We start from the raw sequence: 27,321 nt of genomic DNA on the forward strand, positions 1-27,321 counted from the left end.
GGCTTGTGGCAAGGCAAAACTATTTATTATGTAGAAATGAATTTCAATCAACCACAGTTGTTCATAACTCTGGCTTCCCTGTGTGGTCTGTTTGTAAAGTGCATTTCCAGGCACTTCGTCCACACTATCGAGACATTAAAGAAAAATGTACATGTGTATAAAACATGTCTTGGGGCTACTTTTCTGAAATTTTGGACTCGCTATTGCAGACTGCATGTTTTTTGTGATTGCTACCTTCAGTTAAACATCTACAGTTACTATTACCAAAATTTGCATGCACTAGACTGTTTCAGTATCAGGGTAATCTGCCTCAAAATTCAGCTTAGGACGTTGCTTAAAACTGCTCCACTACAGCACTTGTGTTGGTTTATTCTGTGTTCTGTCATGGTTTCAAAGTATGCTGTTACATTCCATATTCTATTATTCCACTAAAATTCACTATCATCGCTAACAGCTACATTCCATATTCTATTATTCCACTAAAATTCACTATCATCGCTAACAGCTCGGCCAGATGGGAGGCGGTTCTCCGCAGCCCTTTTCTGGCTGACCAACTCTGGGCTGTCCAGCAGGCCCACGATGCGGCCGAGAGGCTCGGCCTTCCGGTTCCCACGTGGGAGCGGCCCGCTTCGGGAATACTCACGACCTGCAGGACCTTCATTAAAGTTTTACAATACCATGCCATACCTTACTAAAATTCAGATTGGGGGCCTACTCCAAACAGCTTCAAAATAAAATTTTATCTGCTGTAAATTGCTCCAAAATGAAGTTTGGTCTCCTTAAACTGCTCCAAAATGCAATTTTACTTGCTCCAAAAATTGCATCAAAATGGGTTTGGGCAGTCCCGCTCCTGCATCTGTAGTGCCAGTACAGAAACTGTGTGTGGCATGCCTTATTTATGCTTGCAGTCTCTCGGATAATCTCCTAAGCACACTTGATATTTGTGCTTAAACTATGCTTAATGAGATTCACGAATGAAGTTTTTCCCTACAAGTATGACTTCACTATATCTAGGTTCAAGTGTACCAGTTATGCATGGATGCATATGTGGAAAACCCTAAAACCATGTAAACACAATTTGCAATCCAAAAACTAGAAACTACAACTACTACTCTGGTGTGCACGAGGCAGGTGAGGTGTGTGTGGGGAGGCAGGGCTCAGCGATTCAAGGGCGAAACTCTCAAAAAGTGTGGGTGCGGGTGCTTGCTTTGCAATGAGTGGGCACTGAGAAAATCGATGACGCATTTTGGTAATACGCTGATTGCGAGAGTGCTTATGGTGCATGGTGACTGCATTTGACCCCCCCCCCCCCCCCCAATGCTCACCAGTGGCACAACAAGTGCAGTTAAGCGTGCAGTCTGAGTATCGCATTTGAATCGCTAAGCACGGTACCATTCGTATACCAGGTGTTCATGCCGGCATGGGCCTGAAAGCAATGGAATTGACAGACCGGTCGAAGGACATGGCTGTTTAAGGTTCCTACTGGAAAGCAGGGCTCACTGGTGACCGTGGAAGCTGCTGTGTGAGGCAAAGCACTTGCCCCTCTCCGGCTTGGCTACGTTTTATTAACGAACTGCAGCCAAATGCAGATGTGTCAGCCACACATGACGTTCTGGTATTTAGGTACATAAATAGTGCTTCTTTGTTCTTGCTAATATTTTTTAAATTTTGGCTTCCAGAAAAAATGAGCTCATAATATATGATTAATCATGGTGCGAATATTTGGACAGTACTTTGAAAATATTAAGATAAAGTGGCCTGGCAGCACTGCACCATGCATATGTGAAGATTCTCTGCATCTTTGCTGGAAAGCATGGCAGGTGCATGGGTGTCTAGGCTGCTGTCTGCCCATGTAGTCCCTGCCCAACAGCTATTCAGTGTAAGGACTGGGTATACCTGCTTCTCACAGCCTTGCTGCTGATTATATGTGGCACACACTGGTGTGTTCTTGCTTTGCAGACCTGGCACGGATGTTCCGCTTGTTCAATCGGGTCCAGGACGGCCTCAAGACAGTGGTGGACTGTGTGAGTCAGTATCTGCGTGAGCAGGGCAAGTCGTTGGTGACTGAAGAGGACGGTGGTAAGGGGGACGCCCTGAGTTTTGTGCAGAACCTTCTGGACCTGAAGGACCGCTTTGACCACTTCCTGCACCACTCCTTCAATGGCGAACGCCAGTTCAAGCAGATGATTGCCAGCGACTTTGAGTATTTCCTCAACCTGAACCGCAAGTCACCCGAGTACCTCTCCTTGTTTGTGGACGACAAGCTCAAAAAGGGGTTGAAGGGCATGACCGAGCAGGAGATAGAGCAGGTGCTGGACAAAACCATGGTGCTGTTTCGCTACCTGCAGGAGAAGGACCTGTTCGAGCGATACTACAAACAGCACCTGGCCAAGCGATTACTGCTGAACAAGAGCGTTTCCGACGACTCTGAGAAAAACATGATCTCCAAGCTCAAGGCAAGTTGCTGGATGATAGCACCTTGTGATCTTGATGCAAGGGCAACACTGTTTACTTATTCACCATTTCTGGTCTTAGGGTGTGCTTGTTGCATAAACCTTTTCTTTTTTTTTACTGTTATCGCAAAGCTTTATTATGACTGTACATGTTTAGGTTGTGAATATTGCAGGCACTGGGCATTTCCTGAGAAATTTCCAGTTCATCTGCTTTACAGTATGATCAGCGATGCTGTAGTATTTTTGACAGTAGGAACTAGCTGCAAAAGTAATGTGCACCTGGTATACAGTTGATTCCAGATATATTGAACCGATGATGATGATGATTGGAGCTTATTAGCGCGAGGGCCAGATGTGGCCAAAGAGCTCCATACTCGAAATCAAACTCAAAGGGGATCATGAATAGTTTGATATATTGACCATTTTAAATATAAAATATGCCTATCTGAAGCTTATCTTATACCTTCCACACAACTCTGACAGTTTCCAGAGGTAAAAAGCGTGAACTTGCCAATTTTCTTCTCCAAGACCGTAGAATGCATAAAATTTCACGTATTTTGTGCTCACGAATGTCGCAAATGGCTTGAGATGTGGAATGGTCTCTGAGATACTGATTCCAATGTTAAACATAAAAGCCCGCTTGGCCTGGACGCAGAGACCATGGTGCACCATTGAGCACATCGGTGGTGCGTCAAAGGACTTGTTGAGCGTTTTTATTCAAGATAAGGTAGAAATGGATGCATCGCAGAAGTTAACTAGCTTGTATGGATGCGTGGCGTGCCGCCAACAGTGCACTTGTTCTGCAAATCGCTCGTGAATATGACTGGCCACGTGTCCATTGCTATACCAACAATAAACCGTTTAAACAGTCGATTGTCATATCTGGGCAATGAGCCATGAGAACTGTCATGTCGAGTTTTGGAACTGACTGTTGGAACTAGTTGTCTTTGTTTCTCGATCACCCTAAAAAGTCCACGTCTGTCTCTTGTGCCGCTCAGCACTCAAACGCCTCGCAGCCAGTAAGTCCCTTCGTTCTCAGCCCTTCCCCCTCTGGTCCCTGCGCCGGAGACTGCTGACCTTACACTCACGTGGTTAGTTTCAAAAATGGCTTTCAGCTTGAGAGCATTCGAGTCCATTCTGTGGGATTCTCCTCCGTGCTCTTGGGACAAAGGAACAACAACACAGTAGCGCAAACAATCACAAAGGCATTTATTGCACCTTTCATAGATCAATGCCTGCTAGCCGAGTTGCTATCCACAAAACATGCCGATGGGCGCACGACAAATCTAGAAGTCCGACTCACCGCGACCGGATAGCGAGCGAATATGTTCGCCCCATGCTGGATCCCAACGCCTGATCGTTCGCGTGTACGGTCACTCTAACGGTGGCGCGTTCGAACGCGGCCACGCGAGACAGTCTCACAGAAGCATGAGTCGGCGCACGCGCGGCACGGCACGTCCGTCCCGCTTGCTGTCCCATCCCAAAGAGAGAGCGCCTTCCGCTCCCGCACCCGAGTAACCCCGCCGGTAACAGCGCAACACTCGTGCCATCTCTCGCGCTGCGCTTCAACTACATCGACCGCCGCGGGCATCACGCAGGCCATGCGCCGAAGCGGGATTGCAGGAGATGGGGGAAAACAAGATATCTGGGGACGCGTGTGAGTCTCGCATCCCCACAATTCCCACTCACGGTATAACCGTGCAAGCACGAATAAAACGCGTGCAATGTGGACCCACCAATTGCACAGCGACAAGTCTTGCATGCCACTACTGCAATAAAGTGCAAATGTGGTGGGCGGAGGTTTCGTTAAATTCAAACTGCAGTGTAAGGATCCGTCCAAGTGGAGGTTGTGCTCTGAATTGTTTTGGTCCCTTGCAGAATCCTAATATTTCATTCGCGGAAAGCTCTTGCCTACAAGAAGACTAACCCGGCAACACAGCAGTTCGAAATCCCGTGCCCGGCGCCACTCAGTGAAAAGATCAAGTGTCATCCACACTTTCTTTTGGAAAGCGTATCGGATTGGAAGGCCCTTTGCATTGTTGAAATATGCTTTTGCTAATAACAAACAGCCGCAATTTGCACAAGCCATCCATATGCATAGCGAGGTAAACTGATACACCACCCTGCCAATTTTTTTCTCCATGGCACATACTGCTCTTCAGATTCAATCTCTTGTTTGGCAGCATCTGCCAAAACAGTGTTGTTTCGAATTTGTCGTTATTAAATACTTCCGAAGACATTAAAAGTAGTTGCGTCTCTGTTAGGAGAAGCACACTTACAAGGATGAGGCATGGGGCTGCATTCATTACATTGAATGTGGCGGTGAATGAGAGTTCGGTTTACGTGTAGTACATTGCTATATCTTTTCATGGGATCTTTAAGATTTTACACCTGTCAATATACACAATAATTTGATATATCCGAGTTTGACATATCTGGCATCGATTGCGTACAGCAGCAACAACACACAAGCAGGTACTATCCTGCCACAATGAAGCCTGAGTGATAAGAAATAAAGAATGACATCTCTTACTCCTGATAACTTCAAAGTGTGAAGTGTGATTGAGGTATAGCTGGGCACTAAGTGTGCTCAGACCCTAAGCGTTTGTGAACTAATCACCCCAGTGTCAGACACAGTGGTGAATGTGGGAAGGAAAATTCACCTTCTAGTTCATTTAGTCGTGTTCGCACTTCTGCCAAGATAACCTGTGCATGCTGAGATAAACACCATGTGTGTGTGCTTGACAGCTTCCTGCTATCGTTGCCAATTTTAATGTTTCGTCTTGTTTCACACTGCACCGATGCCGCAGGATCATAGGGCTGGAAACTTGGTGGCAAGGTTTTTAGCTTGCATTTAGTCAAGCACATTCAATCCAGCTGTCTTACACCAATCTGAATTTGTGTTAGATGGACTTCCTATGGCTTGGACACCATTTTGTTCAAACAAACTCAGTTTATTTGGAGTTTGCAATAACGAAGTTCTACAGTAATCGTGGTCTCTTGTTACTGTATTTATCGTAGTCTCTTGTTACTGTATCGAGAACCTGTGTGCATTGCTGTGGTGTAATGTACTCAAGCTCAGTCATGATAATCCAGGATTGAAGTAACGTGAGATGCATCTTTGCAGACTGAATGCGGTTGCCAGTTTACCTCTAAATTGGAAGGCATGTTCAAGGACATGTCAGTATCGAATACAATGATGGATGAATTCAAAGCTGCTGTGGCCTCTTCAAATGTAAGTAGCATTCATCACCTATGTTCTATGTTACCGAAAAGAGTATCTAATTTTATAGAATGATGCATGAACAGCTATAAGGAACCGCAAAAACGGTACTCTTGTTTATATTCTCTTTAGTTCTCTTGCTTAACCTAACATGTGACTTAAATTTGGACTTCTGGCGCTAGCCTGCTAGGCAGTGCTTTTCATGATAAAATTTCATTGTGGGCTTTTTTGTAATCAGCAGGTTGCCACATACTGTAGTGTCGATAGTTTTGTTTAACCGGCAGTCAGTTTGTAGTGCTTTATGTACAGTATAACTTAATGTGTTTATTCAGCATGCAAATGTTGCACAACTGTACTGAAGTACTTCTTTTTTAAATGAAACCCTTGGTCAATATACTCTGCTTTTTTAAACATTCGTTTTAGATAGTGGTTTTATGGGTTATCCTGCATTTGTGTGGTACTTAAGGGCTCATTTGACATGCTTTTCTCCTTTCATGTTGGCAGATGAACTTGTATGGAGTGGACCTGAATGTGCGTGTGCTCACTACAGGGTTTTGGCCCACCCCTGCTTCTACACCTAAGAGCAACATTCCCACAGCCCCTCGCAATGCTTTTGAGGCTTTTCGCAGGTATGCAGCTACTGTTGCCCTGTCAGACAAAAAAACAAAAACAAAGGAATTGGGCTTTTCTACGGCACTTTGTTTCAACATTGTTTTTTTGTTATGTTTCTTATCAGTGTAAAAGGGGTGTTCAATAAATGTTTAACACCACCACCTACCTATGGCACTACGTACCACACACTGTGAAACAGATAAGCAAAGATGCTTATTGTGATAGGATTGGCAGTGATAGCTGTGAATGCCGCGTGCGACGGCTTCAGTGAAAATTTGCAGTTACCGAAATGAAAAATTGAGTGCGCACCGGCATTTTCACATGAGAGAGGCAGGCGAGTATTGTGGTGAAGCTGTCGCGGGAGGCAGCCATATACTGTTCTCTATCACACGTGTGTCGCGCATTTTCTTGTTTACATGGGATCTAGTGGCCGGAAAACTTATCGTATGATTGCAGTTTGGCAACGTACTGAATATTCGGGCTGAAAAATCGTGTGTTCCGGGAACGTATAAACCGGTAAAAAGTGAGCGTAACTCTAGTGGGTCTTGTGTTCTTGATTGCAAACATTGGCACGGGGAAAACATAACGGGAATGTGTGAACAAGGTTCTACTGTACTACCCAACTGTACTGCGTTCAATGCACAATACATTTTGGCACCAGAAGGGACAGAAGAGTAGTGAAGGAAACCGACATATAAAGAGGCAATGGCTTTGTTTCAGGTTCTACTTGGCCAAGCACAGTGGCCGGCAGCTGACCCTGCAGCCACAGCTAGGCTGGGCGGATCTGAATGCAGTGTTCTACGGGCCACGCAAAGAGGAGAATGAAGCATCGTCATCTTCGCTGGGGAGCCTGGCTGCTGGTGCACCGCGCAAGCATGTCATCCAAGTGTCTACGTATCAGATGTGTGTTCTCATGCTCTTCAACAGCCGTGACCGGCTACTCTACGAAGAGATTGCCTCTGAGACAGACATCCCTGAAAAGGATCTGGTGCGTGCACTTCAGTCGTTGGCCATGGGAAAGCCCACGCAGCGCATCCTCATCAAAAGCCCGAAGACAAAGGAAATTGGTGAGAATCCTTGAAATGTAGCCAGAACTCTCTCCTCTTTGGTTGGCTCTCTCTTGTTAGCAATTTTCATGTCGCCATTTCAGTTCTTGAAAAATACAAGGACAATGCTTAGTATGCATGTACTCATGGCTGTGTTTTAGTTGGCCATTTGTTTCTGCTGGAAACTGATTGCGTGTTTGAGCCACTCGTCACTATGTGCTGATTTTGTGCATTATCTTGCTGGGTAAACCTGTAAACTTAATCAACCAGGCGATTGCAAGTATTGGGTGAAGTTCTCGATTCAGTACTGCCTCTTCGTGAGCCTATCAGCATGCAGAGAGAGGAGGCAATATGAGAGACTTCAGAGGAAGTGTTCACGTACCTCTAATAATTAAGTTTGCCAAAGCTCACATTTGCTGTGAATGTTTATGGCAAGCAGGTTTGTTTTCTTGCGCCTGCATTTTATTCCTAGTGCAGTTAATGGGGGGACCATGCTCTTCAAAAATTATTTATTTGTGGGTACATTTGGAAGAAACTTGCTGAATTGATGTATTTCAGTGTGCCAATTTAATATATATATATATATATATATATATATATATATATATATATATTCAGTTTTCTTGCATAGTTAATAACATTTTAGAAATTAAGAAAAATCTGTTCTTTTTTACAACTTGCTTGGAGGTGAGCTATTTACTGAACTATATATGGTGCAATAAAGATTGACATACAAAAATGATGTGGAACAAACAAAGAAGGCAAAACCGCAAGTATAGTGTTCTAAGCTAATTTTATATTAAGTGAGAGCATAGCATACTTTTAAAGTAAGAACCCGTAGTATCACCAAGGACAAGTTATTCCTTTTTGAAAATTTTTGTGATAATAGCATTTGTTTATATTACAGTACCTATTGCATTCTCTTATTGTCTACCTTTCGGACAAAAGAATAATTATTGTGATAGGACAATAGAACCGGACATATTGCTCCAGAACTGTGACACCGTCAAATATGTTTAGTAAAAATCATAACAAACATCACAACATTTCATAGTCATTCTGGCAAGGCCAAATCAATCAAGGATGATACAGGGGTCCAATCAAGCAAAAATAAATGACATACTACACCAACCTGGAGCAAAGGAACGCAAAAAGGTATAGGGGCCAATTTCGGGCTCCAAAAAGCAGGGTCTCCCGTCAAACCTCGATAAGACAAAGTCGCCAAAATCGGCAGTTTGCTTTGTTATATCGAAATTTAGTTCTATTGAAATTCGACTTCTTATGCAAAATAAGTACAGTCGACAATGGAGTTTTGTTACACAGGAGGGGCTGCAAAATTTTCAGAACTATAGGGCAATTGACAATGACAATAACAAATTTGAATGAGCAAAAAATTCATTTTGTTAAATTTGTGAGCCAACGATGAAAGATATGGTTTCATGCCATGTTGACGATATCTTCACATCTGCAGTATGAAGCAGAGCCAGCCGCGCTTTCATGTCCGCTCCGCCTCCGTTGATAGTGTCACCGCACATGATGCCACGTCATCTCGACACGCCCACTCACATCCGGCAGATTGCCTCTAAAACAAGGCACATGAGCTGTGTATGCGTTCAGCTGTGCTGACAGCCATGCCCAGTCGTGCTAGGAAAGAAGTATGTCAACCTGCCCCCCCCCCCCCCCCCCCCCTACTTGATGACATGGCAAACCTGTGCTCATCAAGCCACCATAGTTTTCAGCTCACCCTCGCAAGCTTTCACTGCTCCCAAAGTATAAAGCTTTATATGCAATAAACGTCACAGGATCCTTTCACGCTTGGGCTTTATGCAAAACATGACACTGCTCTGCTTTGGGGTTGCTGGCATAGCATTTGATTTGAAAGGTTGGTTTGGATTTTTGGAATTCAGATTATCACAAGTGTACTTTCTGTGTTTTCCCTGAATGTATGCTCTCTTAAATGGTGACATTGCCATTTATGGTGCAAAACCTTTATTGAAGAAAGTGTGCGAGTTGCATAGGAGTTGAGCAGGCTTGCCAATGATCAGCTTTTGTTGTGTGGATTGAGGGAAGAGGCCTTACTTTGTTTGAAAGATCTTGTCCTCCTAGGCCCTGAAAGATGGCCCAGCCTGTGCTAGTGCTTGTGTCTTGTGAAAAATGACAGCTGAGGGCTTCTCTCTTATGATAGTTTTTTTTTTTTTTTCTCATTTCAGAGCCAAGTCACACGTTTACTGTCAATGACTCCTTCACTTCCAAATTGTACAGAGTCAAGATTCAAGCAGGTACTGAGCTGTACCCTCTTCCTGTCATTTTCTTTTTCCCTCTTGCTTGAGAATTACATTACCTTGATAAACAAATTTCATTTGAGATGAGACATTCGCTAGGCTGATGGTGTTTTAAAAATTAAGTTTATGGCAGGTTGACAGAGGCACACTATGAAGTTTCTTCTGAGCTCCAAGGAATAATCGTTGCAGCAACAAAAATCGTTGAATAGAAAGTTGGCTCTGATGTGCAATTTGTGTTTTACCAGCAATTTGCAATTGTAAGAGGTGCTTTATCTTACTTACCATGTTAATTTTTATTCCATAAGTGCTTTTTTTTTTTTTGCGATGTCTTAATTAAATTAATTCACAGTAAGAGGGAAAAGTGTCATTCTTACTTGTTTCGGCTAGATAGATTGGTACTCTTCGTTTGCTGAAGCAACCTTGCACTTGATTTCACTTGTTATTGCGTGAAAGTACCGTGCACAGAATACATAAATACAAGAAAGAAGGTCTCAACATTCAAATACATAGCGCAGCTGTTGTACATCAGAGACGTATCACTACATTGGTGGACTTTAGGGTGTTTTATTTTTCTGGCCTACTTGATTATTCAGACATCTTGTGGCATTGGGCTGTTTTCTGCACAGAACAAGCTCGTAACAACAACTGACATTTTGGGACACCACGCGGTGTCTTGCGTAATTTTTCAGTCATGATTCGTGCATTGCATTGCAAAAATGGTGGCCATGAGCAGTGCCGGTACCATTTGGATTATCTTTGCTTTTGTTTCGAGACAGTTTTTCAGCTATTTTTGTGCTGCAGCTGCTGAACTCGGCGTCAAACCATAATCTTATTTGCTGACACCAATGAAGCACAAATTGGTTCGGCCTAACTGCCTGAACAGTGTTTTCAATCAAAATTTTCTGCTCACCAGCGTGACAGTGGGTAGTTGCTGACATGGGAAGATTGCCGCTGTTTGTATGAGCGGGCTCACTGTTGATCAGGCCTCACATGCCGGAGCTGCTAGACTGACAGCCGTAGATGGGATGTTCAGGTCGCCAGCAGTTACTGCGACTACTTTTCCCATGTTTGTCTGTGTGCCTACAGACAGAAAAGGTCAAGCTGGGCATAGGCAGACAGTTGTGAAGCTAGTTTCTGCAACACAGCCTTAACTGCTGGCACTACATAGTCAGTGGTATGTGCAACAGCTGTGCTTCGCTGCATCGTACAGCATGCAGCGCTCCTTGGACTGTTCAATGGGCAGATGTAAAATGCTCCTTCGGACTCAGCCATCAAGAAAATTCCAAGTATTTGTTATTTCACTGAAGCACAATGCTGGCCAAAGTCTGTATATACAGTTGCCGACCGATTTTCCGGACTCCAAAAATTCGGACATGCCCGATTATTCGGTCAGCTTCGCGGCACCGCCATTCCCCCCATAGCCCATAATGTATAACAACTGCCGAAAGTTCGGACAATGTTGCAACCTCTCGTCTGATTTTTCGGATACTCCTTGAGCCAACTCGATCGAGAGCATCATGCACCGACTATGACCGGCGCATAGTCCGACTTGCTGAATGCCATTTTTGTTTTGAACAGGGCCTGCTTGCTGCCCCACGAAGTGGCGCTACTGGAAATCCCCGCTTATCATCATCGTTTCTGCCTGGTTTGATAGGGTGGCTCTACAGCAGTTCCAGTTTCAGCTTAGTAAGCCATGTCAAGACAATCCAGCAGCTGATTTGTTTCTTCACGCTCGATGCTGCGAGCAGGCTACGTTTTTCGTTTGTGCGACTGGTGTTGGCACGGTGGTGTTTGCTTTGTGTGCTGTGTCGCGGTTTCGGTGATCCAACGCGGCGTACAGAAACATAGCGTCATGTGTCTAATGGCGCCGACAGTGCCCGCGCAGACTTCGCAGGGGAATGCCAGCAAGCGGGTGCCGGGCGGCCTAAGGTTTGTCGCCTTCTGATGTGCTCCCTACTGATGCGGAAAATGTTCTGCCGAGACCTGCGCAGTGGTTGCATTGCGATTCCGGACACCGTCTCATTTGACAGTTTCACAGGTGCTGACACTGCTGTACTGACATGCGCAGAACTCGACGACGGCAAGATCATTCGTCAGGTTTCTGCTGCACCGCCGGACGATGACTCCGAGTCGGAAGATGACACACAATGTGCTACGCTGCCGTCGCATGCGGAGCGTGCACAAACAGTGACTGTGCTTTCAGCCACCTATACGCGCCGTGCACGCCGACAGACGCGCCACTGGTGGCGGCCTTGCGTAGAACACGCGGGAGAGGAGCCTGGCGTGCGCCGTATTTTGTTGTGTTGTTGATCATACTTCTCTGTCTTATTCACGTTTTCAGAGCAAGATAGGCAACACCATTCGCACGTGTGGGGTGGCCAAAGCTTCAGGGAATGTCGAAAAAGAATTGTTGCAGGGTGGGGGGCTCAAATACCGGTGAAAACGTGCCGGCGATACGGTTCCAATCATTCCCGGCAAAGCCTCATCAGCGGTAGCAACGGTAGCAAAAATGGATCGTCGCTTCAAAGGGAAATTTCTTGTTCTCATCCTTTCCTTTGTCTCGTCGGTGTTTTTTTCCACTCGATCATAGCTAGACGCGTGAGCAATGAAGTTCGTCTACAGTGCAGCATGAGGTTTAAAGGCATTTCGCTAAAGTTCGGAATGCTGTTTGCCACTTATATTGTTTTCCGCTTCTTTAATGCGTTGCGCTAGCTAGGCAGCCCGACTGCATGAGTGCATTGCGTTGTATGTTAAAGCTACTGAAGTTTGCAAGAACTGAAATTGTTGGTTTCATGTGGCGCGGTAAATCCTGGCACCAGCTGTCACGCACTTCATGTTTTTACATCTATTTTATGCGTGGCTTCGCAAATGTTTAACTGTTGCTAGTTGCTCCATGCATAACTCTTGTCGATTCTTTTGAGCTGCGAAGTTTTTACCCTACCTTGTTTGTAAAGGGTATAAATCACGCTGTGTCTTATCGGAATGATACCAAGGAAGTGCTTCTTTAACAGCTTTATTTTTTTCGCTCGAGGGCATTTTAGATATTGTTTGCGTTTTTGGAAATGTGTTTAGAAAATCGGTAGTTCAGGGCGAGAATTGCTAATAGCTGCTGCATGTGGTATTTTTGTTCCATTTCTCGCTGAAAAGTTCGCGTCCCGTTTGAAAAGTCATCACACCTCGATACTGCCTGAGCAAACTTAACACGCCGAGTGATTTGTTTGTTTCACAATGTAGTCCCTTCTTGCATGTGAGTTTTGTACTCAACTGAATTCTTTCTTATACTTACGCTGCAGACTAAACCGGGCCTTGCCGCCAGCGCTCATCTACTTTGACTGGCGCTGCTCTGCCTTTAAATATATCTTGTGGCACCTCTCTCTAGTAATATAAAAAAAGTACTGAAAAGTTAGTCAGTCTTTAGCTTTGTACGTTTTCAAGCAGCTCCCTTGGGGAAATTAAAATTGCACAAACTGCAGCGGGAACGGTAGTTCACCGGCGTATGTGGCAGAATTGCATCGGCGGTACAGCACTAACACGCGCTTTTATTAACCCGTGTGTTTAGTGGCTTCGTTGGCTAGTGTATGCGTTTCCATCAATAAATTGGCAATTACTCTTCTTGAGGCGACTTCGACTGCACTTATTCGGCAATGTCACATGTATTCATCGGCAGAAAAATCACAACGGCATATGCAGAGATTGCACCGTGCGGATTTGTTTGATATAAGTCTGCACTAACGACGGGTGCTTATTATTCGGGTACAGAAGCAGCATTGCGGCAAGGGTAGAATAAAAAAAAACCATCGAGAGATCGCATCACTCAACAAAATTTATCGGCTAGTGAACATGAGCTCCACGTCATGTACGTGGGGTTCATGGCATTTGTCTGCGGGACACACCTTGCACGTATGTGGACCATGTCCCAAATACCGGTAACATCGTGTCCATCCCGCTCGCACAGAGGTCAGCATCTTCCCTACAGCTGTCACCGCAGAAGAAGCAGCCTGGCACCCGAACAAAGAAGAAATCGCAGCCGCGAACTTCAGCCATCTTTGCTGCAAAAAGTTGTCGTCTGCTACTGCCCCCATGTGTACTGTTGGAAGCGTCCGCTAGGTGGCTTTCAGTGGCGCCTCTATAGGCGGTGCACGAGGCGTATAGTGACCGTACGACCCTCTCCGAGATTCAGGCTTATCTGACTGCGCGTAAACGGAACAGCATGCAACGGCGCATTCACAATTTCTTCAGGCCTACTGCCAAGCCCGAATAAACGCATGGAAATAAAGGATTTCATTTTTTTTTTCTTCATCTGCTTTTTCGGACACCTGTTTATTCGGACATTTCCGCAGTCCCCGTGAGGTCCGAATAAACGATCGGAGACTGTAAACCTTCTGTGCTACTGTTACTGTAATATAGTAAGAAAATAGTTTTTTGATTTCGTAATCTCACAATAGTATTTCACATAAGGAGACAGCTTGAATGCAATGCAATATTCTCTATCATTCTGCCTTTGTTTTGGGGCTCTGATAAGTACATTAAAGGCACATTAATTTATATACCATAGGGCTGGGGTGAATGCCTAAATCACTTTAGGTTCATCCATTCATTGCTTGTTGTCCTTTCTTTAGTTGCAGCAAAGGGGGAGAGCGAGCCTGAGAGGAACGAAACAAGGAGCAAGGTGGACGAAGACCGAAAGCATGAATATCCTTTACCTAAAATTATCATTTTGGCAAACGGAGGTAATTGGAGATCACAGGGAGAGGCATTCATCCTGCAGTGGACATAAAATAGGCTGATGATGATGATAATTTTGGCAAGTCTACTGCACTTTGAATTTGTTGTCTGCATTTTTTTAGTAACTATGAACTCATAAATATTTATAAGTAGCATTAAGGTACTGATTGTGTAAACTTTAATGCTTATGCAAAGAGAACTGGAGCTTTATTTGGATCTTGCTTTATTAATTTAGCCATTCCTGCTAATTGCGTCATCTGTTCAAATGGTCTTACTTTTGTGAGAAATTACAATATTAAATCTTATTAAAGGTCAGCGGTATACTGCTGTCAGCTTAAGACTTCACAAATGCAGAACCACACCGTGTGAATTTCATAGGTTTGGGCTTTGGTGTGCCAGAAATGAGTACTAGTTCAGTAAATACAGGTTGGTAAATGTCGTTTTGTAAGAAACACATTCACTTCATCTGTGTTGTGGTTTAGACTGCTTTGTAGTTTTTTGGGAAGTTTTGATTGCGCCAGTTCTTCTTGACTGTGACTGCACGATTGAGGCTGCCATTGTAAGGATAATGAAGGCACGGAAGAAGCTGTCACACAATGTCCTTGTCACCGAGGTAAGCTGCCCTATTTGTGTCTTCTTTCATATTCTTATTTTCTGTTTCTGTACTCTGTACAGAAACAGAAATTTGCAGTGCAATGAAAAATGTGGAGTGTGTTAATGTGCCATATAATTTGCTACAGAATGTAATGCAGTTGACTTTCGTTAGTTCAACCCTGATGGGACCGATGAAGTTAATAAAAGCATCCCGTGGGTTAAATTAAACAAGATGCAGAAAAGACTCCAAAACACACTGCTGATTTATCTGGCACTATTTGCCCACTTTTAACGTGCCCCCAAACCAAATGCATGCCCTCTTTCTATGTGTTCCCAAGTAGAAAAGTAACAGAAATTGCAGTAAAGCTCCTAAACCAAGTAGAAATCTAACGTGCACCCATTCTTTTAGCAGAAAAAAAATTTCTGGCTCTCTCGTAATCGAGAGTAGGTGTAAGCAGGAAATGGCAATTGACAAAGCAGATTGATTGGAGATGATAATAGCCACAATCTTAAAATGGATGTAGTGCATGTTTGCAACAGCACAACCACCACACCACATTGCACCGTGCCATACTGTGCACTGGTCCATATGGACGCTGCCCAGCTAGAAAACCGGCTGAAAACCAGCTAAAGGCGGCACAACAAGCAGCGAAAGACATCAGGGAAACAGAATGCACTGCCCAGCTAAAAAAAGAAAATCACCTGAAAGAGGTGCCACATGGTGCCATCTCTCGAGGTGGCGTGAAACCCGCGTCACAGAGCTAACAAATAGCTGGAATTCAGAAGAGAATAGGCAACCCTGTCTCAACGCCAAAAGATGACAATGAAGTGTATGGTGCCCTGTATCTGCCTTTCGAATGCCACCATTGGAAATGACAAATAAAACCAGCGCACTAGAAGTTACAGCTTGAGTGATATTGTGAACAAACATTAGGAAGAACTCAGAAGCAATATTTTTTAATAACTTGTTTGGGCAGTAACTAGCATATGTATTGGAGTCCTGTAAAAAGGGTTGGCGGCCAGAGACCGCATTTTCTTAAGTTTTGACTGGGTGCCCAGATATTGTTTTGTTCTCGCAATTTGCCCGGATATTCTTGTTTGAGTGCCTGGATAACAGCTCTGGCTTCCGACTCAAGGTCATTGGAAGGTCGCCGACATCTGGAACTAATAGCATTTCATGCTTAAAATGGGCAAAGGTCTAGGAGGTGTTGCATTATGGTGGCTGGTTTCCTAAAGCCAGTTACGCCGCATTACATCTGTGTTATGCATTAAAGCATAGAAATGCGGTGGATGCGATTTTGGTTTTGTATCCAGTTGCATCGCGCAGGCAATTTTTGGCCCAATCGTCCTGGAGAAAAAAAGATTGTGCATGTTAGAATTGTATAAATACCGTAATCAGACATTGTGAGCTATAGTTGCTGCTTGAAAATTTTCTTAGGGCAAGCGGCAAATAGGTGTTTTCAACGGGAGATGACGTGTGTTGAATGCATTCACCGTCCCTTCAACTCTTTTGTTATCATGCCTATTCAAATCTATCACAGGTGATTGATGTTTCTGATTTCCACATGTTGGAGCTGTTTCTTATCCACTTAAGGCCATTTTGTAGTTAGTACAGGCACTGAACTTTCTGAATCGATTTAAATTTTCACGCTCTGGCAATGTTGTGATTTTTGACCGACCTTTTTGCAAACCAATTTGCATATGTTCCACGCTCAAGAAAAAAGCACGCCACTCACGATTACACTGCGCTAGCTTCAAGATGTTGTAATCCAATGACTCCCAGCAAGTCAAAAATTTAATTACATCGCCGGCTTTGCCGTCCGACAGTGCTGAGTGGTGATAATTAACCGAAAATGACGCCAGCTGTTCACTAGTGAGCTTTGGTTTGGAGTCCTAGTTGTTTTATTCCTCCAAAGTGTATTCCTGAAGGTCCGCCGCATGCCCAACATGTGGACATGTGAACCATGTGAACCGCCCGTCTGCATAGCGAGAAAAGCATCGTGCTGGAAACTATGCTGCACCCGCACTTCAATTTAGTGATGAAGACTCACGTTGGAGTTATGATTCCGAAGATGACAGCAAAGCAGATTCAAGCTCCGACGGCGACAATGTTTTGAGTCAGCATAAAGACATCTGCAGCTGTTCACTGGCGAGTTTCCTTTAAGGCCTTGAGCGGTTGCCTTCCTTGTGTGTGCATGTCTGCCGATCTTTTTGCACAACCTGAGAGCTCTACTGATTATCTTCAGGGTGCATACTTTGATTGGTTATGATATGCTGCCATCGGCAGCAAAGAAACTTCTGTTCACGCCAAGAAGGCTGCCCGTAGCACATCTTGGCCCAGCACTAAGGATCAGTGCAAGACAGTTTACAATGGCGTGGGACTTTCTACTCATCTTCTCTGCAGAGGTGATAAAGACAACCTGTGAAAATGCAAACAGGTATGCTTGGATGCATAATCTTGTAATTGCCCAGCTATGCTAAGAGCGAGCGGTCCTGGAAGAGGTGCATGACTCTAGACTAACTGGTGAAGTACGTTCCTTGGACTTCTCATCGGACCACTCTCAGAAGATGCTGAAAAGGCGCAACTACAAAATATGTTATGAGGACCACAAAGTTGAACAAAAACTAGATGTATTGTGGGAAAAGTGTGGTGTGCACCTATTTATTTATTTATTTCAAGGTACCTTACAGGCCCTGTTGCGACGCCTTTTTCTCGAACCTCGACCGGTGTTACTATTGGGCAGTGTGGCGTTGTCGGCAGGCAGCAGGCATCCGGTAGACCGTGGTGACTAGGCAGGGACAAGACAATTTCTAGTGCGAAACTTGCACTGTTTATTCAATGTTTGGCGAAGGATATAGAAGAGAATGAATGAATTGAAAAAGTACATTGCGGGGCCCCTTAAATAGGCCCACTAATATCGTAGGCGGGATCTAGCTCACGTCAATGTCACGTGACATGCACTGAGTCCCCATCATTGCTTTGCGGATGCTCCTTTTCTCCTGGGTGATGTTGCATGTGCTTGCCTCCTCTGGTGGTAACCCGCGGAGTCTGGTTGGGGATGGGCGGCTGATCCTTGCTCCAGAGTCAGACAGTTAGCGGGAAGTTCCCCCTTTGGTTGCACAGTTTGCAGAAAGAGTCCTCCCTTACAGTCTCATAGTTTGCTAAAAGGGTTCTCCCCCAGAGTCGCGCACGTACACACGCGCGCGCGCACACACACACACACACAAACACATACACACACACACACACACGCACGCACGCACACACACACACACAAACAAAGGGGCCTGTCATCACTGCAGGGCGCCTGGTAAACCGGCAACCACTCGAGACGACCATAGCAAATTAGGAATCCATCCTCCGTTTCAATTAGGCATGGTCTTTGAGCATCCTTTTTGCCCGGAGTGTTACACGCCGACCGTGACAGCCCCAAGGGGAGCATTGAGTAAGGGGGGCATCGTTGAACAAATGACAACAGAAAACCGATACATGATAGCTCCATAAAATCTAGGAACTGCTTCACTGCATGGCATAAGCGATGCACTGGTCTTAGTTTCTTTTTTGTATCCAAAGATTGCTGCTGTACTGAGCATTTATATTTTCAGACACTATTCCTGGGTTATTTATCTTTGAAATGTGTATTCCTTTGATATTAACGTTTTTGTAGATATCATGTGTTTTTATTGTTGTTTTTAACAATTGGCAGCAAAAATTGCGTTTTCTAGACTTTTTTTGTTTTACCTAATGAATTTCTTCTTTGGCAATGTATGTTTTTGGAAAGAGCATTTCATTATGCACAATATGCTATGCAGCAGTGTGTGCTGGAATATTATTTGTAGTGGTAAATATTTGTTTCCGAGACCTGTAAAAAATTACCATTTTCTTGCAGTAACGAAAGAGTTAAAGGGCCCTGAACCACCCCTTGGTCTTGGTGAAATAACATAGTCCGCAGCTAGCATACGCTGTTGTGAACATCTCGGCCAAGTTCTGCTGTCCTATGCGGTCCGCGGAGCTCGCAAGCGGAGCGCGAAGTCACCTTTTTCTCAAACGCTTTTGTTTCAAAAACCCCATGATCCTCGCTCTCTTCTCTGTGCTTTATTTCGTGATAAAGCACACTCCAATACGTGCCTGCTGTTGGTCGCTGTGCTAGGCTACACTGCGGCTGCCGCGAGGTGCCGCCATGAGTCCAGTGGCTAAGCACACTGCGGCTCTCTGAGGACAGCCGCATTTGGCTTATGTTTAGCACAGCATAGGCACCAAATCGGAAATTTGAACTGCGCGCCACGGTGATGTCTCCACCATAGCCTTCGCAGTGCAAGGCATTGGAGGAGGAAGGGGAGCACAGCTGAGGCAGTGTTTGATTGCCGATAACTCCACTTCTGCTGAACGCATTGAAGTACTTATTGCGGCAAAGGGGTTCTGAAATAGCCCATCTTCACTTCAAATGTCTTTATCCACTTCGATAAAAAGGGGTTCAGGGCCCCTTTAAGCTCCGTTGAGACAATGCTGCTGATAAAGCGGTCGCTATTAGGGTCATCATAGGGATCATGCACATGCATGCTGGCTGAAGTTCAAGTTATCCGGTGAGGGCCAACTTTAGGAATGGAAAAACAAGAACTCTGGGCCAGTACCCATGCCGGCCCAGAGTTTCTTATTGTCTCTTACAAATGGGGCCAGCTGTCAAGCATTTTTAATGCCTGCAGTAACATTTTTGCCTGCATTTATAACAGTTGTTTAATTTAGGCTCCAAAACGTACTTTCGAGACTGCGCTCTGCTTAGGAACCAGCTGCAGAGCGCTTGCACATTGCACACCCACGTGTAACAGTTGTTCTGATCACTTTTCCTGTTCACGATTCAATTCATGCTGGTAATGCATATGTATACATTTTTTCACCAATTCTCACCACCTACACAATCCTCTGTTGTGCCTACCATTTGGCTTGGTAGGGCTTCACACTAGTTGTTGTGCAGCAGTTTGCAGGTGCGCAACAAGAAAACGAGAGACGCACTGTGTAGCTCGTTCTGCTTCCCAACGAACATTCTAAAAACATTAGTGTTGCATCAGAAATGTCACTGAATGAATGACACTGTGTATCTGCTAATTGCAGCAGAACCTCATTGATACGATCCTGTTACATGCAATTCCATAGCCAACATTTGCTATTGATAACACCAAAAATGACGCAATACAGTTTTATGCTTGCTTTTTACTGCTTCATACATTCCTTGAAAACAGGATCTTTCAGCACCAGCGTTATGGTACATTGCCAAACTGTGGTTGTATGATATGTTTCCTGGCTGCTGGATCCCCCATGTAAACAATTTGAAAAGGTGGGAGGCACACGACAAGAACCGTACCCACCTGCCGCAACAGCTTCCCCACAATACTCACCTGGCCTGGGTGTCTACCAACTGGGAAAACTGGAAATTCTCGGGGATTTTGAATGGTCTTTACTCTGGGAAAACTCTGGGAATTTGTGCATCTATTTGGGAAAATTGGCCGTAATTTTATTGAAAGGGAACGAAAGTCGTGCTAATGCTGGCTCGAGTAACAGAGAGTAATTGTAACGAATCGTCTTTGACATGCTGTCGTCGGCCGGAGGAGTTGCCAGTGTACAGTCAACAATGGATTTTCCGGTCACCCGATTTTCTGGATGCCTGAAAATTCGGATGGCTTCGCGGCACCACCATGTGCCCCATGGAGCCAGTGTATAAAATGTCAATGTCTGAAATATCGACAAAGTCTGAAATGTCAGATGCAAGAACCCTTCGCCGGCTGATTTTCAGCACTTTTTGCCATGATCGCAGGTCCGAAATGACATTAATCAAAGCCACTACCGCCGCCATTTTTATTATCTCCCCGCCTCAAATGAGTGCTGTTGCACGTAAATGCGCTGGCATCTGTAGCCACCACCGGGGCAAAGCTAAGCATCGCTGCTTCGATGTTCGCTATTAAGCTTCTTGCCGTTCGGTGCCATTGTTTTCATTGAAAGAATCCGCAGCTGTCAGCAATGGCATTTACTCTGCCTTTGTAATCCTTGCGATTGGCTTCGAAGCTCGTAATGCATGGCGCATTGCATAATACCGGTTTCTGAAAGTGAGTAAGCAGGCAGAGAGTATGTTAGGGCGGTTGAGATTAACTTTCCAACTTCTGAGAGAGAATCTCACTTGTGGCAAAATTTGGGCCTCATTCCAATGAGCTTGCTATGAGTCAATGGAAATAGTTCATGTTCGAAAATATTTGCTTGTGTATGCATCTTTTTTTTATGCGTATTTGTAAATGTTCGACTCAATTTGCAATGGGCTTTACCATTTTTTTCAAAAATATTTTATTCGCTGTGCATTTTACTAACCCTTCATTTTTGTATAAAATAGGCGCTACTTCTTTATGTTTAAACTGGATTAAGTCACTTTTATTTTTTAACATGCTTACTAGAGAATGGCAGCATCGGGCGACATGTTGTCAGCCCGTCTTGACATTAAACAAAACTCTGTATCACTCGGGGAATTTTGCAAAGGCACTCGGAGAAAACCTGGAAATGTCAACTTGGTAGACACCCTGCCGGTGCACCCTTGGTTTTTCATTCTGGTAACAGCATATCTCCTCCGGGCTCATCACGCACCGCATTCACAGCTATCGCCACCAAACCTATTGTGATAAGCATCATCACCTGCCTGTTTCACAATGCCTGGGTTGTCCTGCTGTGGAAAGCATACTGCATGCTTTTAAAAGGCGATAATAGAAATGTGCCGCCATACCCTGCTGCAGGTGGCACAAAGGGATCTTCATGTTTTGCTCCCGCGGCATCGCAGGCATTGGATTACAGTGTTGCCAACCAGCTCAATTTCGTTTCGGTTTCCCACCGCTATCTTAAAACAATCTGCAATAGGAAAACAACAATGTACATCTCTGGTTGCTTGGGCCCTACCAGCTTGACCTGGGTCAGTGTCTCCTTCCATAATGATTAGTGCCAAGCTCGCAGCTCAAAACTTCCTGCCAGAATGCTCCGCTCGAAGAAGCTTCTGACTCGGGCTAAATTCGCGTAGCGCAAACATAAGTGTGTCGTAGCTGCAAGAACGACAGTGCGCTGCTCAGGTCCTACCAGCTTAGCATGCATAGGCATCTCGTGCTGTAATGTTTCATGCTACGCTTTGCAATACATAAATGTCAACTACAGTTGAGTCTGTTAAGTTTTTTAGTGACTGAAATGTACATTTTCCCTGTTAGTATGTTATTTCTTGGGTTCTTTTGAAAACATATGAACGAGGCTCTACTGTGTTTGTACATGTCGAACGTGGCAGACACACTTTTTCAGATGGTAAGGCGCACTGCTTGCTCGCTGTGTTGTCTGCCTATATTGGTCACATCACGGACTGACACTGTCTGCACGTTGGCTTCTCTGATTGGCTGACACTACCTGTAGCTTTCACTGCACTGCAAGTAGATTGTGAGATGGAGTATCGAAATGAGTATGACAGTGTGCTGGTTTTGTCGTAGAATTGATGCTGCTAGTGGCAGGGTGTACTGCATTGGTCCACAATGGTTATTCCTTCCGTTGTTCTGTCAAAAAAGCATGGCTAACATATCAAAGCAGAGTCGTGCTGTTGCTACATCATAGTACAATGATGTGTGGGAGTATCCCACACGTCTGAGCCATGTCACTGCAAAGTGACTTGTCTCGATGCACAGTTTTCCAGCCTTTATGTTGTTGTCTTGTGAAACTATACAATCTGCTCTTGTGTTAGGCAGAGCATTGAACGCATCTCTGTGTGGTAATGTCCTTGTTACCGCCTTCTTCCCCCCAGGTGACTAGCCAGCTGCGGTCCAGGTTTTATCCCAGTCCTGTAGTCATCAAGAAGAGAATTGAAGGCCTTATTGAGAGGGAATACCTAGCCAGGACTGCTGAAGACAGGTACGGGTGTATTGCTTGTCCTGCCTATTGCGCATGCATTCTGTGGTGGGAAAAATGTATGATTTCAGTGTTTTGTACCTGCTGACAAGAGAAAATAAGCGCAAGGGTTCGCACGGTTGCCTTCTGTATTTGGGATTTTTTGCCATTCATGAAGCTTGTAAGTCGACTAGCTGCTGTGACACACTTGATGCCAAACAAGTGGCTTGGAACAAAAGTGAAAAGATGCAAGTAGGAAAGTCACAGTTAGCTCCCATTGCCTTGAGGGTGATGCAGTAGGCTTCAGTTTTTTAGTTCAGTTTTATTTACTCATATACACAGTGCCATTTAGGCATTACAGTGGGGAAGGTTACACAGCAATGTGAACAACCTATGGCATTTTTATAAAAAAGCAGCAGTACAGTATGAAACACAATCACTATCACTAAGAAACAGAAGTAGTACATAAAGATGTCGGTGCACACTACCAACATAATATAAACTAAGCTCCTAGGGCTTTGGTAGATGAAAATGATGCTATAGAACTAAATAACAGAGGTATGGAAAGAAAAACTGCAGTGGTAGACAGAGGAGAACTGTAAATAGCAGCTGCAAAAGCTTCATTATCAAGTAAGCGAACCACTGCAGCAGGCAGTCTGTTTTTGGTTAATTTGATCCCGACTGAAGGTCCCGGCTGGCTCTCATACGTGCCAGAAGTTTCATTATTTCATTCATGAAATTGGCCCTCGCTGGATAACTTGAACTTGGCTGTTCAATACGCATGCTTCCGACACTAATCGCGACTCCAGTGGCTGCACTTCATCTGTGATGGCGCTACGGGATAGCAAATGCATTGCAAACACACAATGTTCCTTCTAAAACCCAAAATTTTGGTAGGTCTTGAAGCGTTAACGGCAGCTTACAATGAGTGATTACTGTGTTTGACCGATTGTAATCCATGCCCGTTTTAAAAAAAGGAAATTAGCCTGAAAATTGCCTGCAGATTACAATCAGATACGAAACCAGAACTGTGTTTGCGGTGTTAGCTGCAGCCTTCAATTACAATTGGACCACAAGATCGGTGACATGTTGTTCATAGGCAAAAAGCAGCTTGAACCTGAAGATGGACAATAAGTGTAAATAAATTTTTATCCTATGAAGGCGAACTTTGCGGGATTCATCCTATTTACGATTGCCAGAATCTTGAGTCATGGTACATTTTTCTTGTTATAAGATAGGGTGCACATTAGATTTGAGCGCATATTGTTTTCCAATATGAACCGACAAAAAATCAAGTGTGCATTAGAATTGGGTACATGCTGTATTATCAAAATAAAAAAAAATTATGTAGCGGTTTGTTAGGTTGTTCTTTTTGGCCTTGTCTTTTAGTTTGACCTGCCAGATAATTTGGTGAGAGGGGTATTCAGTAAGTGTCCACCTAGTGGACATGTCCATTTCATCTGCTGCTGAAGTTCTGATTGGCTAGGCTGGGGCACCCATCCGAAGGAGACAGGTGCCCCCAGTTAATCCACACTTCAGCAGCGGACCAAATAGATATGTCCACTAGGTGGACCCTTACACACTACCCCTCCACTTCTTTCGGCTGCTTCATGGTCAAATTTACAGAAATCAACTGTAAGGGAAAAGGCTTGCTTATCTTCTTACCTATTGGCTCACTAAGGGTATTCTCACCTCGGAATTTTTTAATACATAGACCATTCATGGGATGCTTGCATGCTTAAGGCAGAAAGGTGCAAACTGCTCTCTTTATCATGGTGGTTTTCATGAACTTGATAGTTGACGCCTTTATTTGTTTTTCTGTGGTTTATCTTTAAATCATTGCGTAGACATGATTACTGCTACCAAACTATGCTTTTGGCTGATTGTATACTAGGTGCATGATCTTGCTTGTTGCTTCCGTGAATGCGCATATTATTTAGGCTGGCTATGGCTCTAATTGGATTTTGTGTGTTTTCTGCCTTATGAAAAGAGAAACACGCTGAGCTGGCAGCAGTTTGTAGTTGAATAGAGTCCATACGCACTCAAGCAGTCATTAAAGTTCTCCTCCTGTCTGTGTAACCGCTGGAATGGGATCTGTGAAGGAGAATATTTGGCTCTAAGTTGAGCCCTGCAGATATGCTACAATGTCTTGCGAATTGCGAAAGCATCTCGCATGTATGCCTTGCTTCAAGATTTCAGGCACATATAAGTGATGACCTTTGAATTTCACTTGCAGGAAGGTGTACACCTACGTGGCGTGAAATCTGGAGTGCTGGAGTTTGTGGAAAGATGGCACCGGTGCCTGTGGCTGCAGATGTGCGGTTATTTATTGGAGCAGAGGAAATGGGCCGAGTCACAGCAAAACTGCTGGCACAAGTGCAGCTGGAAGGAAGACTGGTTCTGGCAGCCCTCACTCTCTCGTCTTTGGTCACTGCTGCCGAGGAAAGAAAAAAAAAAAAAAAGTCCTCCTCCTTTCTTTCTTTGCATTTCATTCCATGATAAGAAGAGGAGGATGCCTTCAACAGTTTTTCACTTTTCAATATCTTCGTTTTATAGAGGGGTTCACAAGGTTTTTTTCCTAGCTTTCTCTGGGTGCACATGGGAGGCTAGTTTTTTTTTTTTTTCCCCTTGAATGGGAAGGTGTACTGGCAACAAAATTTGCCTGCTCCGATTGATGTCCACATCCATTTCTGCTCACTCCGACGACGGCCACATCTGTAGAGGCACTCTTAAAGGAAAGTTAAATGTGGGGCACTAATTTGTACAGCCTGTGCATAATTGGACACATAATTTTGTCTGTTTGCGTGCGTGTCTGCGTGCATGGATAATTACGTCCCTTTCTATTTGTGCTGTGTTCCACTAGCATGTAAGGTGCCTCCCTTTATATCAGCTAATACAAGCTATTTATTCTGTTTTTGTGCAGCAGTTAGGCAATGCTGTTTCCATGAGAAGGATGCAAGGTTTTTTGTTTTCTCCTTTTTGTTTTTCTTTTTTAATTGTAAGAACTGTGTCCACTTACAAGCAGTGTGTAGCATGTTGTGCTTTTTATGGTGAGATGATGATCATGATGTGTCACTACTGTGAGATAAAAGCTGTGACCTCAATGTGAAGTTCTATGATGCAAATGTCCCTGCCACATTGCCTAGTAGAAAGTTATAGGTACAGTTGCTAGTTGAGGGAATAAATGGGTTTGGGTGAAAGGCCTAGGCACCAAAGAAGCATTGCCATACGAGTTTGCGTTGCCAGCGCCATGAAAGTGTGTGCATGTGATTGACTGAGGGTCAATGCCTTCTTATTTGGACAGTCTGTCAAAACAGTGTACATTTCCTTTTTTTTTCCCCCGTTCTGCTGTACACTACTGTATGTACAGGAGAAACCTAGTTTGCATCACTGGGTTTCTCTAATGATTTTGCAGGCACGTTTTTCGGATTGCGTGCTGCCACAAGAGTGTATTGCCCCATGAGCCTTTCATTGGCCTTCCAGTGGGGGAAATAGGGTGCAGTTTTTTAATGCCTTCATTTATTGTTGTACATAGCATTATGTGATGTACATAAATTGCCTCAGTAAAGGATTTTTCTTCCTTCTGTGCATGTGTGATTTGATGTCCTAGCAACATGATTGAGTGATAATTAATTTCATACATAGCAGGCAATGCTAGAAAGACTGTCACATTCACAATCAAAAATCATGAGCCATTCCACTCTGTGAAGGTGGATGACTAGTGAAGCTGTTTAGCACATGGCACAGAGGCGACACAATTTTGAACAAAGGTATGAACACATTGTCTTGATCGGTGGTCATCGTGACCAAAGGTACGCACACACATTTATTTATATACGCTTGCGTAGATGGCTATATATGTGTGTGTGTGTGTGTGTAGAGTTAAACCTCTATATAACAAAGTAGCTGAAATCGGCAATTTGCTGATCATTACATCGAAATTTTGTTGTATTGAAATTCGACCAAATAAGTACAGTTGCCAATCAATTTTTCTTGCAAGGAAAGGTGCCGCAGAATTTTCCAAATTATCGGGCAGTCGAAAAAAGCATATTTGAATGGAAAAACAATTTGGTGAATTTGGTAGTGAGCGACGAATGATACGGTTTCATGCTATGTTGACAATATCTTCACATCAGCGGTACAAGTTAAGCAAAGCCTGCCTCACTTTCACATGATCTCCACCCCCGCAGCTGATAGCGTTGCCCACACTGGGCCGACGCTATCGGGAAAAGCGCCGGTAGTGGGGAGCGAGTGCTGCTTCTGCCTCTTGCTCCAACGGGTCACCGAAACTCGAGATTACACAAGCAAACTCCAATACTGAACGCACAAGAAGAGCGCTAACATGATGCCATACCGTCTCGGCACGCCTGCTTTTTACACATGTGGCAAATCACCTCTAACGTAGGGTGCGCGGCTGTGTATGCGCTGAGCTGCGCTTACAGCCATGCGCAGCCACGGCCGAGAAGACGTGCCAATTACCCCAGCCCCACGCACG

The 27,321-nt window shown here is 44.4% G+C and overlaps 1 protein-coding gene across 1 annotated transcript in view; it reads left to right on the forward strand.

Annotated features, from left to right (window-relative positions):
• Cul3 (cullin 3) overlaps positions 1 to 26,410 on the forward strand; it is a 49,283-nt gene extending 22,873 nt beyond the window's left edge. Inside the window, exons 8-16 of the mRNA XM_075680226.1 lie at positions 1,960 to 2,456; positions 5,581 to 5,688; positions 6,181 to 6,305; positions 7,009 to 7,355; positions 9,545 to 9,613; positions 14,236 to 14,308; positions 14,885 to 14,954; positions 22,744 to 22,850; positions 25,063 to 26,410. Coding sequence (XP_075536341.1) covers positions 1,960 to 2,456; positions 5,581 to 5,688; positions 6,181 to 6,305; positions 7,009 to 7,355; positions 9,545 to 9,613; positions 14,236 to 14,308; positions 14,885 to 14,954; positions 22,744 to 22,850; positions 25,063 to 25,087 — 1,421 coding nt within the window. The 3' untranslated portion in view covers positions 25,088 to 26,410. The remainder of the gene's footprint in view (positions 1 to 1,959; positions 2,457 to 5,580; positions 5,689 to 6,180; positions 6,306 to 7,008; positions 7,356 to 9,544; positions 9,614 to 14,235; positions 14,309 to 14,884; positions 14,955 to 22,743; positions 22,851 to 25,062) is intronic.
• Positions 26,411 to 27,321: the final 911 nt, after the last annotated feature.

This window comes from Dermacentor variabilis, chromosome 2 (assembly GCF_050947875.1).
Source record: "Dermacentor variabilis isolate Ectoservices chromosome 2, ASM5094787v1, whole genome shotgun sequence".
Classification (NCBI taxonomy): domain Eukaryota; kingdom Metazoa; phylum Arthropoda; class Arachnida; order Ixodida; family Ixodidae; genus Dermacentor; species Dermacentor variabilis.